Here is a 19,588-nt window from a genome sequence, read left to right as displayed (position 1 = left end):
ATACAGGTTAAATAAGTTAGTTAAAGACGTTATGAAGTCACATACAGACAAGTTACAGTGGGGAAAATATTTATTTGATCCCCTGCTTTAGTTTAGTTAGTTTGCCCACTTACAAAAAAATGAAGGGTCTGTAATTTTTATGGTAAGTTTATTTTAACGGATAGAGACAGAATACCAACCAAAAAAATCAAGAAAAAAACACATTATATAAAGGTTAGAAATTGATTGCATTTCAGTGAGTGAAATAAGTATTTGATCCCCAAGCAAAACATGACTTAGTACTTGGTGCAGAAACCCTTGTTGGCAAGCACAGAAGTTGTCTCCTTCTCACCAAGCTTCTTGCTGATGGTCTTGTAGCCCATTCAAGCCTTGTGCAGATCTACAATCTTGTCTCTGACATCCTTTGACAGCTCTTTGGTCTTGCCCATGGTGGTGGGAGAGGTTGGAATGGAAGATACAGATTGTGGATAGGTGTGTTATACACCTAACGAGCTGACATTAGGAGTAACTTCTTAAAGTGACAGGACTAATCTGTGTTCCACATGGGCATGTAACCAATCTGTGGGAACCAGAATTCTTGCTGATTGGTAGGGGATCAAATACTTATTTCACTCACTGAAATGCAAGTCTCTAACCTTTATATAATGCATTTTTTTCTGGATTTTCTGGTTGGTATTCTGCCTCTATCCATTAAAATTAACCTACCATAAAAATTACAGACCTTTCATTTCTTTGCAAGTGGGCAAACTTACAAAATCAGCAGGGGATCAAATAAATATTTTCCCCACTGTAGCTTAGTTCTGTATGTTAATAAGTGAAGGAAGCTATGCTAGTTTAATAATTAGAGAAGTTTGAACTCACATATAGGTACGGTAAGCTAGGTTAGTTCAGTTAGTTTCTTGCATTAGTAAGTGGAAGAAGTTATTCTAACCTAAGTTAGAGACATTTATGAAGCCACATACAGGTAAGTTAGTTAGGTTTGTTCTGTGAAGCTTTGCTAGTTTAAGGAAGCTATGTTCTGTAATCTGTAAGCAAAGGCAAAACATTACAAAAACACGTTATTTGTGTTAGCTATGTTAGTAACTTAAGTTGTGTTAATTTAGTAGGTCACCTTAGTTGATTACATTATTACATAAGTTAAGGAAGTTAACTTGTTAGTTAAGGTAGTTACATAAGTCAAGTATTTTAGGTAAGTAAATGGAAGTCATATGTAATGTATTTCCCTTTCTCTCTCTTTCAGTGATTCAGGGCAGGTGAAGCTGCACCCCAGTCTTTTCTTGTTGTTGTTGGTTTTGGGTCGTCTCTACCCGTCTCCCATGGATGGTTCATCATCAGGTATGTATAGACATTTAGATCACCTTTAAGTGCAATGCTGACCAAGAGATGAGCTGCACTGAATGTTTTAGCTCAAAAATAAACTTTGGATTTGATTCAGCTGTCTATTTCTTAGCCCTCTAGTCTAACAAGCCACTCCCTTTGCATGTCTCTCTATCCGTCAACTCAGCGCGTCCATTCCTGCAATAGATTTTTTCCACTGCCTCCACAGTTTTTCTTCTCTTACAATCTGTAATGCTTGAGACGTGCAGCTACTGTTGCTGTTCCCGTTCACACATTTTTTTCATTGTTTAGACAGAGTAGGAAAAATATTTTCGGAACACGTTCTACAAGTACCTGTAGTACCTGTAGAGGCATCCAAACATAGACGTGTCTTTTACACACACACAAACACACAGTGAGGGATAGGTCACGGTCGTGATCCCAGAGCCAGGAGTAATCCTTTCTCCTCCCGTTTGTGTGTCACAGAACACGGTGTTCCTCCAGCTGGGGAGCAATAGATCTATATTCAGATGAAAGAAACAATAGCAGGATGGTGTTTGTCTTGGATCAAAATAAGGAGAAGTCTTGCTCCCACTGCTGCTTCTGATACCACAGCTCCTGACTTTGCATGCTACACGCATGACTGACATCATTTGAAATCTCATTGTATGTTGAATACATTCTGCAATTTCATCAGTTTTCAGGTAAAGCAATAAAATAACATGTAGGCTCTGTTGCAAAACCTCGTGAGCTGCCTTCATAGGCACATTCCCAAACATAGATGCAAACATAAAAAGTAGGCCCACACAATCTAATAATGACAAAAAAATGCAAGATAAAAAAACACTGCTTTACTGAAAGGCAAAAAAGTGCAAATGTTTGCCTTTTTCAGGCCTCTTTTTGCATTTATGATTGTCTGGATTTTTTTTTTTCAGTCTACACACCTCATGTCAGACTTTTTTGAAGGTGCAGTGAGTCTTTGGTTACTTTTCTAAAAAGTAGGCAGCTTGTGTCTTTCATTTTCCTTCCAAGATGGCAGACGAGTCAAAAAGATTGTCGTTTATAAATGGTTACAATTCCTTCAATAACAAAATTTATGAAATAGTTCAAAGTCATAAAAATGGATGTTTGTACCTAATTTGTGTATTATGAAAATTAGAGTATTTTGTCGTTAGCTTAGCAACATGCTAATGCGATAATCTCTTTAAAACAATTGTGATTCATGTACCATTAGTTACTGCCTATGTACAGTGGTCCAATTATGCCTAGTTCACACTACAGGATTTTAAGCCCGATTTAATCCCGATTTGCAAATTAATGAGCTCGCCGACAGGTTGGGCTGTGATCGGGGGGAAATCAGCGGGTGATCGGTGCTCGGCAATCTTTATGTGTGAACTACACAACGACGCATCAAAGTGGCTCGCTGACGCGTCGCTGACACCTCACCGATGGCAAACAAATATCTAGCATGCCAAATATCTGGACCGGTCGGCCGACTCGACATCACGTGGTGTCAGGTGTCGTGACGAGCTAAAGCCAATGAGAGAGCAAGGCATGGGTTGAGGTCACCGGAAGAAAAACAACAGCAGCGACATAGCTTAAAGAATAGTTTGGACACAATAAATGGAGCAAAATTTTTCATCGAGCAAACAGCTTGCAGCGCTAATTTCTTCGCGACATCCATTTTCAAATAAACAACTCCTGTTTCACGTGTTGTTTCGCGTCATTCCCATTCCAATTCTCGCATGTGTTTTCGTGACAAAACGTGGTTTGTAGAGTCGTTGGGTGACCGAGTTGTTGTCAGCTTGTGTAGTGTGTAACCCCCGGTTGCGGATCATTTACATAGTCACGTAGTGTGAACACCACAACGACTTAAAAACAGACAATCAAGTCATGTAGTCTGAACAGCACAGCGATCTGCCGACATTTACATTCGTGTAGTGTGAACTTAGGCAGGTGCCTTATAAGGCATCCTTAGGCTATGTAGACCATAGATGGCAAGGCTACTGTGGAACGAAGGATTTAAAAAAATTTTTTTTTTTATAAATTACCTTCTATGTAGACAAACTCTGAGCACATTAACTCGTGGTCACCCATGTTTACATATCAACACCTATTTAATATTCAGCAGCTTGGTGGAGTTGTTGTTACTCTAATTCACATGCAAAGTGTTTGCTGTATCATAACACAGGTTTATTTCAGTACTTCCTGTCAAAAATGTTGACAACCAAGTGTGAATTCATGATATATCTTCACCATCAGCTGTTAAGATCGATGTGATAGCGAAGTTGTTGCAAGTTTAGGCTTGATATTAACTTTTTATGATGAAGAACATCTAATAGAAGAGAACTTCTGTTGAAACCGATGGTCCTGAGAGTGACCTACTTCAGACCAAAGCTGTGAGCTCAGCAAGTTAGATAATAGTCACATGAGCATGTTGAGTACAGGTGTGTGAATGTGCACAACTGTTGTTGCCTTCCGCTTTGGTGACAAAAGCCTTGGACTCTCACCAGTTTCCCCTCTGTGACATTATTTTCACTAATGTTTATGCCTGGAATGTTCTCTCCGCCCGTTCTCATGCTCTCACACACTCTGAGGAAGGTGTTTGGGCTTCTGCAAAAACTTTAAGCATTTTTTTTCTTTTAACACAGAGTTTGATGTGTATTTTTAGTCCTCTGCATTTTTGTGGGCATTTGAACTAGTGAGAAAGTATGTGTGTTAGTTAAATCTTGTTTGGTTTTTGTGGCTTATGTGTGAATTGAGATGATGTGGCCTTTGACCCTGCATTGGAAATATTAGCGCTGCTATGTTTGGTTTAATGAATATATTATGAATGAAATGTATAAAGTAGTGGGGTAATAAATGTGATGGGACTTGCCTGGATATTGCTGAACTGCAGAGCTGGTACAAACACACCCACATTGCTATGATCAGATTATTTCTTAACTGCTGTTTTCTCACAGCTGACATTTTTGCTGTATGTTTATTTTGTTTTTGAGAGAAAAGCATTGAGCACATCTTTACATATTCATCTAAATGGCGCTCTCATTAGTGTGGAGGTTTGGGATGTTCATTCAGGGCCGTCCTTAGGGGGGTGCATCTGGTGCGGTCGCACCAGGCCCCGTGCTTGAGGGTGCCCCGCGGCGAACGCCCCCCCTCCCCGGAACGCGATCGCGAATGGACCAAGGGGGGCCCCACTCCCTACCTCGCACCGGGCCCCGCGTCAGCTAAGGATGGCCCTGTGTTCATAAAAAATATAGCACTGCGAAGGAATTTCACACTTTTAATTCATTAGCTAAACAAAAAAAAGAAAAATTCGCATTTTGAAAGCCCTGGATCATTGTTTGGGTGTCAGGGCCTGTATAGTATCATAAGTGTGTTATGAGCCCATGTGTGTGCTGCAGACATCTGGAGTGGAGCAGAGGTGTGGAGGGGCTGGAGAAAGGACCAGTTTAAGGCCTCGGATCTGGAACACAGATAACACAGAACAGAGAGAAACCGATCAAGCTCACAACTCTCATGCACGCTGAATGATCAGTGCCACCATAAAAACCAGACTCAAACCGCTTGGCCACGTATCAGCGAACGTCTCAGCCCTGCTCAAACAAACGCAAGTCCACCTGATCACACCCCTCTTCAGTTAAACCATGTCATATTATGGATGGATTTTCCTAATAGTCAAGGAATGACAGGAGAGTCAGACCTTCGGATTAATAGAAGGATCCAAGTATCCAGGATCCAGGCAGAATTCAGCCTTTCTTGGTACAGGGATGCAAGGGTTAAGAGACTGGAGGATTTGGGGTCTGCCTGGTTCTTGTCAGTGGAGGTATGCAGGCCCATTCACCCAAATGAAGCCCACATGTAGAAGATGTTAAATATAGCTTGGTTTTGGCTTCCACAGCCCCTCCTCTCCCCTAGGCGTGTAATTGTGTGTGTCTGGGTGTCCGGTGTTGATCAGGCCCCTCTTTACAACAACACAAGTTCTCAGCAAAACACTCAAATCTGAGTAGTTAATTATTGCGCTGGTTGAAATACGAGACAACCCATGATTAGTTACCTGAGTAGACTGTGATTCTGTTCCACAATCAGTGTTTAATTTTTCTTTCAGAGTTGTTTTCATTAGATTAGGCCCACGGTGTTGTCTGCAATGTTATAAATCCTACAGATCTGATTTATTTGCTGGTCACACTGTGAATTTGTATTGTGTGCCTAAGCCTCGAAAGCCTCGTCTTCGTGTCAGAGTAGATCTGTTAAGCTCCACTCTGTGAAATATTTGAGAAATAAGGCTTTGTTGGGCTTTACCGCAACAAGCTCTTTTATGTTATCCCGACTATAAGAAAACATGAGTGCATTTGAATTCGGCTGAATTTTGCACTTGTGAAAATCCATTTGTTAACATTATCACATGCTAAGCAAACATGGGTTTACACTGTGCATAAGAGCCGTGACACAAAACCCTGCTGCTAAAACCAGGTCATGACAGATTTAGGTGGTCATGCTGGTTTTTGTAACATGTTTTTTTTTTATTGTCGGGCTAAAATTATTTTTGCCACTTGGCCTTAGGATAATGTCAACTGAAATTATTAGGATTATTATACTTAGGATTATTTATATAACTAATTTAATTCATTTAAAAAAAAAATTTAGCTTTATTTCAATTGGCAAAAATGGTGTTTAATAGCTTTCATTTTAGTTTCTCCAAACTTTTAGTCCAGATAAACAGGATGTTTAAAGAGGAAAACTCTTTTATTTTTTTTTTTTATTTTTTTTTTATCCACTAGGAATTGATTGGGTTGTGAAAAGTAGGTGTTACACATCAAAATTTTGTCGTACTTGAGTGGATGTTTGTCATGAAGAAAGGTTGATATTTTATCCCAAGAATCCATATTTCTTTGAGCTTCTACTTTCTGGAAACCAGGTTGGCAGCCAAAAAAACTTGACATATACCATTTCTAGTTCTTCTTTTTGTCCTCCTTTCAAAACCTTTTATTGATTTTTGCATTGCATATAATGAAAAATCCATTTTAAAAAAGACAAGTGTGACTAGCTAGCATGACGGTAATCTTATTACCATGCTGTAGCTGGCATGTCTGGTCTTGAGGAAATGCCAAACAAGGGTTGGGGTCTCCATCAGTGTTGAGGGCATGCATAAGTGTCAAATACCCTTGACCAAAAGTCTGTCAGCCACAGGCACATCCAGAACATATGTAAGTGGTTGGCTGGAAATTGCTTACATCTATAGTAGATTATGCCTGGTACATATGGATGAGGAGTGTACCAGATCCAGAATGTCACACCACTGGTCATCCAAGATGGAAATTCCTAGGTTGCATTCCCAAGCTATGGTGGGAGCAGTTGGGGGTTCAGTGCCTTGCTTAAGGGTCTCACCTTAAGGGTCATGGTATTGAGGGTGGAAGAGAGTGCTGGTCATTCACTCCCCCCACCTACAATCCCTGCCAGTACCGAGACTCAAACCCACGATATTTGGGTTACAAGTCCAACTCTCTAACCATTAGGCCCGAACGATCATGGACCAAGGTCTTAAGGATCTTATTAGGTTAGAAATAAGTTATTTTATGCTGTTGAGGTGACTTTTGGGTAAATTGTATTTAGTAGACAGGGCTGAAAAAGCTGAGAACCTCATCCTAGTAACTAATCCTAACCCTAACCCAGTTTATGGTGGAATCGACCTACAAATGGCATAATTATAGTTGTTTGGCATATGATCCACAGTAAATGAATCCCTGTTTGTAAAGCCAACACTTTCCACACTAGAACTGAAGTTGGTAATGGCCCTCAGCCTCAGTTTAATTTGTTTAAAATTCAAATTAGACCAATCTGCATTTGTTATGAGCAGTCTTAAAGAAAAAAAATAGAGGTGACTATCTTGTAAGACTAGTCATAGACGTCACCTGGTCAGTCTCAGGCAGAGAAAGGACCTCAAATGGGTTGCAAAAAGAAACTGATGGCTGAGGCCTCACTATTAATTCTGGCAGACCGATAATTCAGATGTTACTGCTTTGAGTATGAGACATGAGGTCAGTGACTTTAGCTAACAGCTTAAAGAGAAGCACAATGTGTTTCCACAGTGCAAGCATGCGTTTATATTGGCATTGGGCTCCTAGAAGCATTCTTTTGGATGTTTAAAAATCAATGTCTAAATGAGTATTTGGCTGTTGGTTAACATTAATTAGATGAAGTAAACTATAAAGCGGCGTTATTTTCATATTATTTAAAAAACATTATTTTAATATATCCTTTATTTTTATATTTTCAGTTTTTGTTTTAGTAATTTTGTTGTGGGCTTTTGTCATTTTTATTAGTGCTAGTTTTATTATTTAAATATTTTGGGTCACACTTTAGTTTGGGGACCAGTTCTCACTATTAACTAACTATTAACCACAACTTTTGCCTTAAACTCTTAACTTATTGCTTATTGATAGTTAGTAAGGTAGTTTTTAAGTTCAGGTGTGGGGTAGGATTAAGGGATCTGAAATATGGTCGTGCAGAATAAGGCATTACTATGTGCTTTATAAGTACTAATAAACAGCCAATATGCTAGTAATATGCATGGCACCTTTACATAAAACAATAATATAGTGCTCCAATCCGTTCTTATAATAATGACATAAAATACAAAAACACTTATGCAAGCGAATCGCGCCCACAGCTTAAGTTTAGCTGCTAAACTGTGAACACTTAAAACAATAATGGTGGATATGTTAGCCGAGTGCTAACGTGACTAACTGATGAAACAATACAGTTTGTAAACCAAAATATGTCTACTGTAATGTTTGAAGAACGACAGACAAAAGACGCTATGTCTTAACTTTTAATCAGAACGCAGAACAGCTGTATCACAGGCGCACCAGCCTAACTAACTCGCTCGTCTCTCCCTGCATTAACCCTATAACTGCCGGTGCAGCAAAATAAACATAAATTTCATAATGATTATAAAGTCTGTTTAATAATAATGTAGTGTAGCACACAAAGTAATTAGAACAACGTCAGTCTACATTAATCGACACATCCTTAGGAAATAGTGGGTTCACAGCGAATTATCATAACTACTTCAGTAAGACAGTAATATTGTGCTTTACCTGGAATCCTAAAGCTGCACTAGGTATACATCACATATTAGCACAAAAACTTGATATTTTGAGCAACTTTTTTGATTAACAACTTTGCAGATTGTTTTTATTTAAGGATAGCTACTTATAAACCGCAAAAGAGATATTTTTCAAAAACCCATATGACCTGCCCTTTAATATTTTATTTAATTGTATTCATTTACTGAAAACAATTTGTAATACTCCAGTTAAACAGCACCCCTTTCTTAAAATCAAACTTCCCGTTCTAAATTTTTTTTTATTTTTTTTTTATCAATAAACCATTTCAGTATTCATGTTACTGCTTCTGTTACGTCACTACTTTAAAGAAAATGATTCCATGTTGACTTCAAACTTGTTTTAGGCTGAAAGTCCAGCAATGTCCAGGTCATAAAAAAAATCAAGTGTTTATACACTGATGTGCTTTCTGGAGTGTGTGATGGAACTGCATGTACTCTTTCTCGTTTCATTTCTCCAGTGCACTTCAAGAGCCAGACGAACTCGAATAAACAAGATATGTTATGGTGCTCTCGCCAGGTGCTGTCCAACACACTCTTGGCCTGTTGTTTTTGAGCCAGACTAAGACTAGGTTTGTTTGGTGCTTGCAGACTGCCGAGTCATACTCAGGGAAACTGTACCACCGTGCCTAATAAGAGCCAGATGGCCTTTGAGCCGTAATGGCGGGTCGGAGACTGAGAAAGCCCCCTGGAGATGACTCGCCTCAGACTGCTGTGTTTCTAAAATTACACTCTTCCAAACTGTCATTTCCTCTCAAAGACTTTTAATGGGACAAATTAGCACTGATAGTTAACATATGAGGCCAGAAAGGGGGAACAGTACAGACTTCGTCAGTCATTACATCGAAATATGTGTCTGTACCAATGTTTATGCATTTTTGTACGTTTCTTCAGTTATTTATTTACATTAAAGGAGTAGTGCACCAAACCTGTATGACCTTCTTTCTTCTGTGCCACTAAAAAGACAACATTTTAATATTTCACTAGCCACAGGGTCTCTGCAAGTCTTCAAAAGTCTTAAATTCAGCTTAATCAAATTTAAGGCCATTAAAAAGTAATAAATGTTATGCTAATGTTATAGCCAGTGCTGTCCTTAGGGGGGTGCAACTGGTGCGGTCACACGGGCCCCGTGCTTGAGGGGACCCCGCGGCGAACGGACCGAGGGGGACCCCCCCACCCCCACCCCCCGGAACGTGATCTCGAAAGGACCGATATTTCCTGTAAATCTTGACATCCAATCTAGATCTCCTTGGCACCATCGAGAGTTAATGTGAGGAGTAATGTCTGATTCCTGAACTAATCATTCTTTTCAGTCAGACATTTACAGTGACTACAATCTGGTATTCAAAACGTGATTCATTTGGATGATTCATTCTCAAATTGGATTCATCCAGTTCTTGAGTTCTCAGTGATCAGGTAGCACAGGTTGACGACTCACCGTAGTGGAAGATCATAACGACTTGGGATGACATCAGGTTGAGGTGATGATGTTTGGGGGAACTATTACTTTAATGTGTAAAGGAAAAGATGAACACAAAAGGTTAGGCTGGTTTTGTGTGTCAAGTCACCTTTATTTATATAGCGCTTTATACAATACAGATTGTGTCAAACCGGACAATAGTGTATCAATGCAAGAGGACAATAACAAAGAGTCATTTTTCAGCTAAAGTCAGTTAATTGATGATTCAGTGATGTTATCATCCAGTTCAGCTCTCTTCCAATAGTGTCTGTGCAATCAAGCTGACAATATTGCCAGAAATTAAGTGTCCCCAACTAAGCAAGCCAAAGGTGACGGTGGCAAGGAACCAAAACTCCATCGGTGACCGAAATGGAGAAAAAAAAAAACCTTGGGAGAAACCAGGCTCAATCGGGGGCCAGTTCTCCTCCGGCCAGACGAAACCAGCATGGTGTGGTTTAGTTTCAGGCTGCAACACAAGTCAGATTGTGCAGAAGACTTGTCTGGTTCTCGTGGTCTTGTGCCGATGGCTGTCTAGTTGATGATGTCTTCGCAGAGGATCGGTCTCTAGGGCCCATCTAATTGAGATGGTCTTCGCTGACATTCAGGGCTGTAGAAGTCATCTCAAGGATAAAACAGACTAATATTAGAGTAGATGCCATTCTTACATTGTAGCGAGTACATCGGGTGTTATGGGAGGAGTTCCTGGTCCCGGTTGACCTAATTAATACAGCCTAACAATCCATTAATGGATTTGAAAATGTGATAGTGTGTTGTGTAAGCCAGGTTAAAGAGATGGTTCTTTAATCTAGATTTAAACTGACAGAGTGTAGGTGCGTTTCCATTACCCTTCAAATTGCGCAAAAATGCCCATATATCGCAAAAAACGTTTTTACGTTCGCATGAGGTGGTTTTTCAGGCAATGCGAAAAGGAATAATTCGCAAAACTGCAATGGAAACGGCTTTTTCGCATTTGCAGGTCACATAGCATATGCAAAAAGTCATATGATCATTCTTCAATGTACTATAACCTCCAAGAAACACATCATATGTGGCCGCTCTCCAGTATAAGGGGCTTTCCCTACCATTAATGCTTAGACAATTTACTCTGCACACGTCTGCGGTGCAGTGTGGCTCTGATACGGCCACTGAAGCTTGTTTATTCCAGAATCCAGCTGCGCCACGCACGTTTCTGAAGCGGCTCTCTTTGCTGCTTCTGTAAAGATACACGCATATGTCTCCTTTGAATAAATATAGCCAAAATCTGTCAAAATCCCACCAAAATCCGTTGCCATGACTTATCGCGAGAGGCAAAAGGTTACGTTTTAGTCGCATAACATTGGTTAATGGAAACGCCGTCATTTCGCAATACTTTTTTATCAACGTTTATAAAATATCGCCAAAGTTTTGCGCAAATCTGTAATGGAAACGCACCTTTTGTCTGCCTCCCGGACAACGCTAGGTAGATTGTTCCAGAGTTTGGGCGCTAAATAGGAAAAGGATCTGCCGCCCACAGTTGATTTTGATATTCTAGGTATTATCAAATGGCCAGAGTTTTGAGATTGCAGCGGACGTGAAGGACTATAATGTGATAAGAGCTCGCTCAAGTACTGAGGAGCTAAACCATTCCGGGCTTTATAAGTAACTAGCAAGATTTTAAAACCACCCAATAAAGCATTACAATAATCTAACCTTGAGGTCATGAACGCATGAATTAACGTTTCTGCATTTGACATTGAGAGCATAGGTCGTAATTTATATATATTTTTAAGACGCAGTTTTACAAACGCTAGAAACATGGTTTTCAAAGGAAAGATTGCTATCAAATAGCACACCCAGATTCCTAACTGATGACAAAGATTTGACCGAGCAGCCATCAATGTTAGACAGTGTTCTAGGTTATTACATGCGGAGGTTTTTGGTCCAATTATTAACACCTCTGTTTTTTCAGAATTTAGCAATAGGAAATTACTGTGCCACAAACGGGTCTCTGTGAGTGCATCATGTGACGCGTCTGCGGACTGTTGTTATGCTGTGTCTGCTGAAGGCAACATGTATGCCATGTGGTTTAATGTGACTGTCTGTGTGTAACTGGCAGGCTGTTGTTGGCGTCTCCTGCTTTCTTTCGGTTCCATTTAGAGAGTACAGTCTGTACAGCACAAATACTAGTGGCTGGTGGAAGTTGACTTGCATATGACATGCCCCACCCTATCTTTCTATATTATCATGTCCCACTTGCTTACCGTGCACTAAACATGTTACATACAAGACATCATGCCCGACATGGCTGTTTGTGTAATGGCATGACCTAAAACTAAAGTGATGAAGGGTTCAACCTACACCCACTTGTGAACATGTTAGCAAGAGTTTGGCAAGTTACTTAAAGGTAGGGTAGGCAATTTCGGAAATCTCTCTCCAAAGCCACGCCTCCTCCAAAACACATGACCAGAGCAGGCAGACCAGAGGCTAATCAGTGAAACGATGAGAGACAGCATTGTTATAATATATGTTATTATATATGCTAGTTGTGCATCAGCAGTATGTCTTAAATACTCACAGCACCGTATCGGTGTATGTATTGGCAGTAGCAAGTTTCTGTGCTTGCTTTGCAGCAGCAACAGCAGTATACAACAACAGCATTAACCAACAGCAGCAGCAATTCAGCCGCGTAGCAGATCTATTCCTTCAAGATCAAATACATTAACATTGTCATATCATTGCCATGCTAAAATCTTCAGAGAGTTGTCATGATAGAAATACATATAAATACATTTAAACCACTTAACTTAGTGATTGCTATCAGGATGTGAAGAGACTTTCAACCAGCATAACAAAAAAAAATTTTTGAACCAAGTCACCTACCCTGCCTTTAAGGGATATTTCTCCCAAAAATGAAATTTCTGTCATTTTCTTGCCGTTCCAAACCTGTTTGACATTTCTTCTGTGGAACATAAAAAAAGATATTTTAAAAAGTGTATTTTTTGCTCATACAATGGAAATCAATGGGCATGGTATTTGGTTCCCAACATTCTTCAAAATATATTTGTATGTTTCACAGAAGAAAGTCAATCATACCGGTTTGGAACGACATGTGGGTGAAGAAATGGTGACAGAACTTTCAGTTTTGGGTGAACTATACCATTACTTCTGATGAGGTGAAATGGCACAGGTAATATTAATAATATTAATAATAATCGTTAATATTAACCCTACCTACCATGACCTATCACTGGCCCTTTGGCGGGACACCACTTTTTTCCATGACTTAATTTGGTCACCACCATTTTATGAATATAAAGTAATTAGTTATCAGTTTTTGTTTTTCGATGTATGCTTTGACATTTTTTAGATCTAGTCAGAACCCAAATTTTGTGCTTGGTTATTAATAAAATGTCAGTAATGGACAGATGGACTTGCACCTCTTAGAATTTTTTTTTTTATTGTGATAATACTGTGAGGTGTTATGTAGATGTCATTACGTAGATATCTTTGATATCTTACTTTAGTCATTGGGCTTGTCCCAATACCCACACTCAGGGACGCGGGAAGTAGGGGTGCTGGGGGGGCTGCAGCACCCCCTGTTTTCACAGGGTTGCAAATGCAACGCCAAATTTGTTCATTTAAAATTTATTCAGTTTTATCATTTAATAATTTATTTGTACTAATCTCTGAAATGTAAATTGTAGGTGGGCTATAATAAACCCACGCTTATCTTTATAAACATGATTAATTTTACTTGTGATGTTTTCTATATGGGATTAGCCTATCATAATCCTCATGAACACGTGACGTGATGCTGGCGCGCGGTATCACACATTAACTATACAGAATGCGAGCAAGATTCACTTTAAAACTAGGAGATAATGGCGCAAAAGCGAATTTCCGATTTTTTTAAATGCCCAATGCTTACTCATCTGGCATTGCTTCATGTTCACGGAGACATTTTGGACAGCGTAAACATTCAAGACATGATGAAAGAATTCGTCCGCTCCTCTGCTGAGCGCAAATCCACGTTCGGGGTTATTTAAGGTAGGCACTTTTCATTTTTATTTTAATTTCTCTGTGCAGGTCATTTTATTGTAAACGACAATGGAAACAACAGCCCAATGACTTTTCTTTAAAGGCTTAATTTATTTACCGTACACCCATGCGTTGTATTATGACTGCAAACAGTAGGCTATCGATAATTTAAGAAATGTGATATGCAGTCAAATCTCCCAGTTTGTATGCCACTTAAACGAGTGTTCATATCGATGCGCTTGTAGTGCTTTATGGAGTTGTCAAATGTATAATGTATGAGGTACCCCTGTATGAGGATAATAATAATAAAGAATGTGTCTTGAGGAGCGATGATTTCTGAAGGATCATGTGACACTGAAGACTGGAGTAATGATGCTGAAAATTCAGCTTTTGCATCACTGGAATAAATTACATTTTCAAATAGAAAATAGTTATTTTAAATTGTAACAATATTTCACAATAATTCAGTTTTTTACTGTATACAGATTTTACTGTTTACAGTACATGGGAACTCTTTCAGTGTTGTTTAAAAGCATCCCAGGATGCACCTTATAAAGTTGGCTGAGAAAATAAGTGTGCACAGCTATAATCACAGCTATAATCTCAAGAATAGAGTTTAATTCCAAAAGTACTTCTCACTCCTTCACCAGAACCCCTTGGTTTTCTTGTAGGTGCGGTCGCTCTGCAGTGTACCGCACACGTGAAATGGCAGCGAGAGCCCTGGTTCCTTTTGTTCTGTTGACCCAGGTTCCCTCCACCATCCAGACTCTACTGGAGGAGCTGCCTCAAGAACCTGGACCAGGACTCCAACGAAACCACATCCATGGAACACTGCTTCAGGTGTGCAAATTCCCCTTTTACAGTAGTATAAATTACAATAGTATAAAGTATTTGCAAAAACCTTTACATTTGTTTTTCCAATGTGGTGTTCTCTGAAAGAAGGTGATACCTGAATTAATCGTTCCCTTTTGAAACAAAAAGTGTTGACTTGTTTAGTAAAAAACATGCATTGTTTTTCGTGCACCCAGCAAATGATGGGGACGAGCAGATGGAAATGCATTGAGGAATATTGCAAGCTTGACTTAAACTTGCCTCTGACTTAAGAATACACATTATTTGATATAATTGACAGACACACATTATTGAACCAGATAAGGAGATTCAAGTGCTCAACAAGCATCAATATAAAACCCTAGAAGCTTAGGTAAATGTAGATAGAGACAGTGAGATGTTATAATTTTTACACTATAGCAGGTTTCTGGACATGAAACTGGAATAATCTTATTAATATGGAGAGCTGATGAAGATGTGCTCTGTAAGGAAAGAGCTGGATTTGGTGTTCTTTCCTGTTATGGCAGTCATATATCTGCTCAAAGCTCCTGCAGATGTGTGGAGGGAATTAGACTGCGGTGAGGAATCGCTGAGGTCTGCGTGAGGGATGTTGTGTGGGTGGTGCTCTGGTGACAGGTGGTGGCAGATGACTGTCTTATGCAGCAGTTTATTTAGACATGGGAGGAATTCTTCAAGTCTTTATGTGAAATGCCTGCCATCTGATGCTTTAGTTTTGTTTTTAAGTGTGAGAGATCATTATGATCAAGGGACACTAAAGAGTAATGACTTAATTAACATACATTATTTGCCGATTATATTAGTAAATAAAGTAAACAATTACAAGCAGATTGCGCGATTGTTGCGTATGCTCAATATTACAAGCAGGGAAAGTGCAACGTCATCAAATTTGACATTTCAAACAATATTGAACAAACCGGGTGATATGTAACTAGGAAGTGAACATAATCATTTGTATTCTAATAGAAATACACTTATTATAAAGCTCAAAGTCCGATACGAAAGCGTTTGGTTTCACTTTCAATTTCACTTTTGTGACTCAGTTTAAAATGCGTTCAATTTACGGGCAAATATCGTCATTCAGAACAATAATATAGATTACAAATACAAATTATGCACAATGGGATGTATTGCGTCCAATTCCATATGCTTAGCATGTCTCAGTGTCCCTCCGACCCTGATAAGTCCACTGGCTTTATCATACTCTTGAGGCATCATGGCTTCATAGGCTGCTCTCATCTCTTTGTCTCCTCCAACAAAGTTGGTTCCATTATCACAAAGGAGCTCAAATGGTTTCCCTCTTCGCGCTATGAATCTGCGGAGAGACATTAAAAATGCATCTGTATCAAGGCTCTCTAAGAGATCAAGATGAAGACAACGGGTGGTCAGACACTTGAAAACTATTCCCCATCTTTTCTCTGTACGTCGACCGATCTTCACTGTGAATGGACCAAAACAATCCATTCCAGTAAAATAGAATGGGGGTTTGTACAGACGTAGGCATGCTGATGGGAGGTCGGCCATTTTTGGTATACCAGGCTTAGCACGCCATTTCTGGCAGTCCATACACCTGTATTGATACTTCTTGATAGCTTCCCTTCCTCGCAGAATCCAGTATCGTCTTCTCAGCTCGGCAAAGACTCTCTCTGGCCCAGGATGTAAAAGGGATGCATCATAGTCCTTGATCATAAGCTTGGTTAGGTGGTGCTGCGGATCAAGCACAATGGGATGTATTGCGTCCAATTCCATATGCTTAGCATGTCTCAGTCTCCCTCCGACCCTGATAAGTCCACTGGCTTTATCATACTCCGGTGATAAGGATGCTAATCTGCTGTTAGATGGTAATGGTCGCTCAGAAGTGAGAGCCTTAAACTCCTCTGAAAAGGAATCTTTCTGAGCCTGTTGTAGGAGGAGCTTCTCTGCGGAGATGTAACTCTCTGAATCATCTGGTGACTGCGTGGTAGATGTAGCCGCCCCCGTGAAGGGATGTCACTGTAGACTTTATTAGCTCAGACCAGGTACTAAATTGGTTGTCATCGGAAAGGGGAATGTCTGGACTAGTGCACACATGCAGGCAAATTGCTGACTTTTTCAACTCTGCCTCTGGTTCAGGTTCATCTGCTGGCAAGGTGGGCCAACATGACTCTGGCTGATGTAGGAAATTTGGTCCATTAATCCAACGGCAAGGTGGGGTTAAATCCTTTAATGACTGGCCTCGTGTTATCACATCAGCAGGGTTGTTCGCTGAATCAACGTACCTCCAGGAATCAATATCAGTGAGTGATTGAATTTCAGCCACCCGGGTTCCCACGAAGACTTTGTATCTGCACGAGTCGGATTTAAGCCATTGGAGGACGGTAGATGAGTCTGACCAGAGAATGACATGATTGATGTCCACAGTTAGTTCTGCTTGAAGGATATTAGCCACCTGCGCCCCGGTAAGTGCTGCACTCAGTTCCAGACGAGGGATCGTCATCTGCTTCCGAGGTGCCACTCGTGAACGGGCTAACACAAATGAGACATGTACATGTCCTTCATTGTTTTCTGTGCGCATGTAGGCCACTGAGACATAGGCCCTATCAGATGCGTCACAGAATATATGTAATTCCCGATTGAGGATTTCCTCATGCCCTTTGAATGAAGTGTAACACCTTGGGACTGCAATCTGATTCAAACTATGGAGCTCTTGTTGCCAGTCTTGCCATCTGGTTAACAAGCTGTCAGATGTGATTGGGTCATCCCACCCTAGATTGTTCTTCCAAAGATCCTGGACTAGTACTTTGGCACGGGTTGTAAATGGAATGAGATAACCCAGGGGATCATATTGAGATTCCAAAACTCTGTAGACATTACGCAAAGTGGGTTCAAGGCATCTGGATTGGCTGGGTTTGTAGCTGAACGAGTCCGTGAGGCAGTTCCACAGTAGCCCAAGTATACCTTCCAGGAGATCAGTACTCTTCTGTGATAGCCAGAGTTCACTATTCTGTGATCTTGCTTCAGAGGGGAGATGTTGAATAACCTCAGGTCGATTGCTGGCCCATTGACGAAGCTCAAACCCACCGGTGAGCAAAAGTTGCCGTAGGTTGTCTACTAATGCTCTAGCTTCAGCAACCGTTTGAAGGCTATGAAGACAGTTGTCTACATAAAAGGAACTTTTGACCATTTTCGTCAGAGCTGGGTCCACTTGCGGGTGGTGCTGAGCAATTTCCTGGAGTGCATATATGGCACAGCACGGGCTGCATGTTGTGCCAAATGGTAAGACTTGCCATTCGTAGATCTTAGGCGGTTCTGTCCTCTGCATGTCTCTCCACAGAAAGCGTACAATAGGCTTATCACTTGGCGAGAGGCGAACCTGGTGGAACATACCCTTCACATCTCCACTGATGGCTACAGGATGTTCACGGAACCTCAGCAAGACACCAAGTAACGATGGACCAAGAACGGGCCCAGGCAGGAGGATGTCATTTAAAGCATGGCCTTGGTATGAATAAGAACAGTTGAAAACAATTCTGTCCTTGTTGTTATGCGTCACCATATGGTGAGGGATGTACCACGACTCCGGGGATTGCTCAGCTTCTTGTGTTGATATCTCTGCCACATAGCCAGCTTCTTGCAGTTTCTTTATTTCGGAACAGTAAGACTCGGCTCGCCTAATGTCTTTAGCAAGTTTACGCTCAGTGCTTCGAAGGTTTGCCATCACTGCTTCTTTAGGGGCTTTAGGAAGTTCAGCATTGGGTCGTCTGAGCAAAGGAGTGGCGTATCGCATAACTCCACTGACTTCTACCCTAGTGGTATGTTTCTGGAGAAGAGAGAAGGCATACTGGTCTTGCTTGGAGCGAGTGGCTGTCTTCTCATTTACATAGGGCAGGGTATCAATTTGCCAGAGGCGTTCCACATTCTTGAAGAGCTCAGTATTCGATGTGGTTGTGGTTATGTGGAGACACTGTGGGGTGGTGAGGGTGGTTTGACTGAGCCCAATGGGACCTTGGAGGGTCCAACCAAGTCTGGTACAGATGGCAATTGGTCCATTTGCAGGTCCCATACACACTGGCTGGACAGGAGTAAGCAGGTGAGGCATGTCAGACCCGATGAGCAATAGAGGTTGGGCTTGTTCAATCAAGGGTAATGGCAAGGACCTAAGATGCTCATACTTGTGCCGAAGAGTGGACACAGGGTAGGAATGTTCGGAAAGTCTCAGGGTGTCTGCGGTGAAAGCATGAGGAATCAGGTATTTCCTGCATGGTCTGTGCAAGGGTGACACATGAAGGAAAACAGTGGCTCCGTGCAGATTAACTACATTATGATGGACCGTGCGTAATTACAGTTTGTACAGGTTCTTTTCAGAGTACAACTGTCTGGATTATTAGTTCACCCACATTTCCAACACATTTCCAACATCTCTTTGGATATCCACTGTACTATTTGCTCTGTAGTCAGTATCATGGTCTAGATGGTCTCTGAGAAGACGAATCAGCAAGAGGTGGCTCCGGATGTAGGTTAGGCAGGAGCAGGACGTCGTAGTCAGCTAGATGGGCAGGAAGGTGTCTCTCCCTTGGAGGGCGAGGTGGGACGACAGGCTCAGTTGCACTGGGAGTTTCAGGATCCATCTTGTTGCACTTCCGGCTCAAAGTCCGATACGAAAGCGTTTGGTTTCACTTTCAATTTCACTTTAGTTTGTGACGCAGTTTAAAATGCGTTCAATTTACGGGCAAATAATCGACATTCAGAACAATAATATAGATTACAAATACAAATGATATATGGAAACTCACCCGTAATCATTTACACACTGGTAAAACATATACAAAGTTGAATAAACA

The 19,588-nt window shown here is 40.7% G+C and overlaps 1 protein-coding gene across 1 annotated transcript in view; it reads left to right on the top strand.

Annotated features, from left to right (window-relative positions):
- The window catches only part of LOC107707143 (thyroid adenoma-associated protein homolog), a 108,704-nt gene that overhangs the window by 55,157 nt on the left and 33,959 nt on the right, over nucleotides 1-19,588 (top strand). The window contains exons 20-21 of the mRNA XM_016511056.1: nucleotides 1,241-1,335; nucleotides 14,591-14,759. Of these exons, the coding sequence (XP_016366542.1) occupies nucleotides 1,241-1,335; nucleotides 14,591-14,661 (166 nt within the window). The 3' untranslated portion in view covers nucleotides 14,662-14,759. The remainder of the gene's footprint in view (nucleotides 1-1,240; nucleotides 1,336-14,590; nucleotides 14,760-19,588) is intronic.

This window comes from Sinocyclocheilus rhinocerous, unplaced genomic scaffold (genome assembly GCF_001515625.1).
Source record: "Sinocyclocheilus rhinocerous isolate Xijiao unplaced genomic scaffold, SAMN03320098_v1.1 scaffold715, whole genome shotgun sequence".
NCBI classification, from domain to species: domain Eukaryota; kingdom Metazoa; phylum Chordata; class Actinopteri; order Cypriniformes; family Cyprinidae; genus Sinocyclocheilus; species Sinocyclocheilus rhinocerous.
This window is presented reverse-complemented; position numbering and strand designations above follow the sequence as displayed.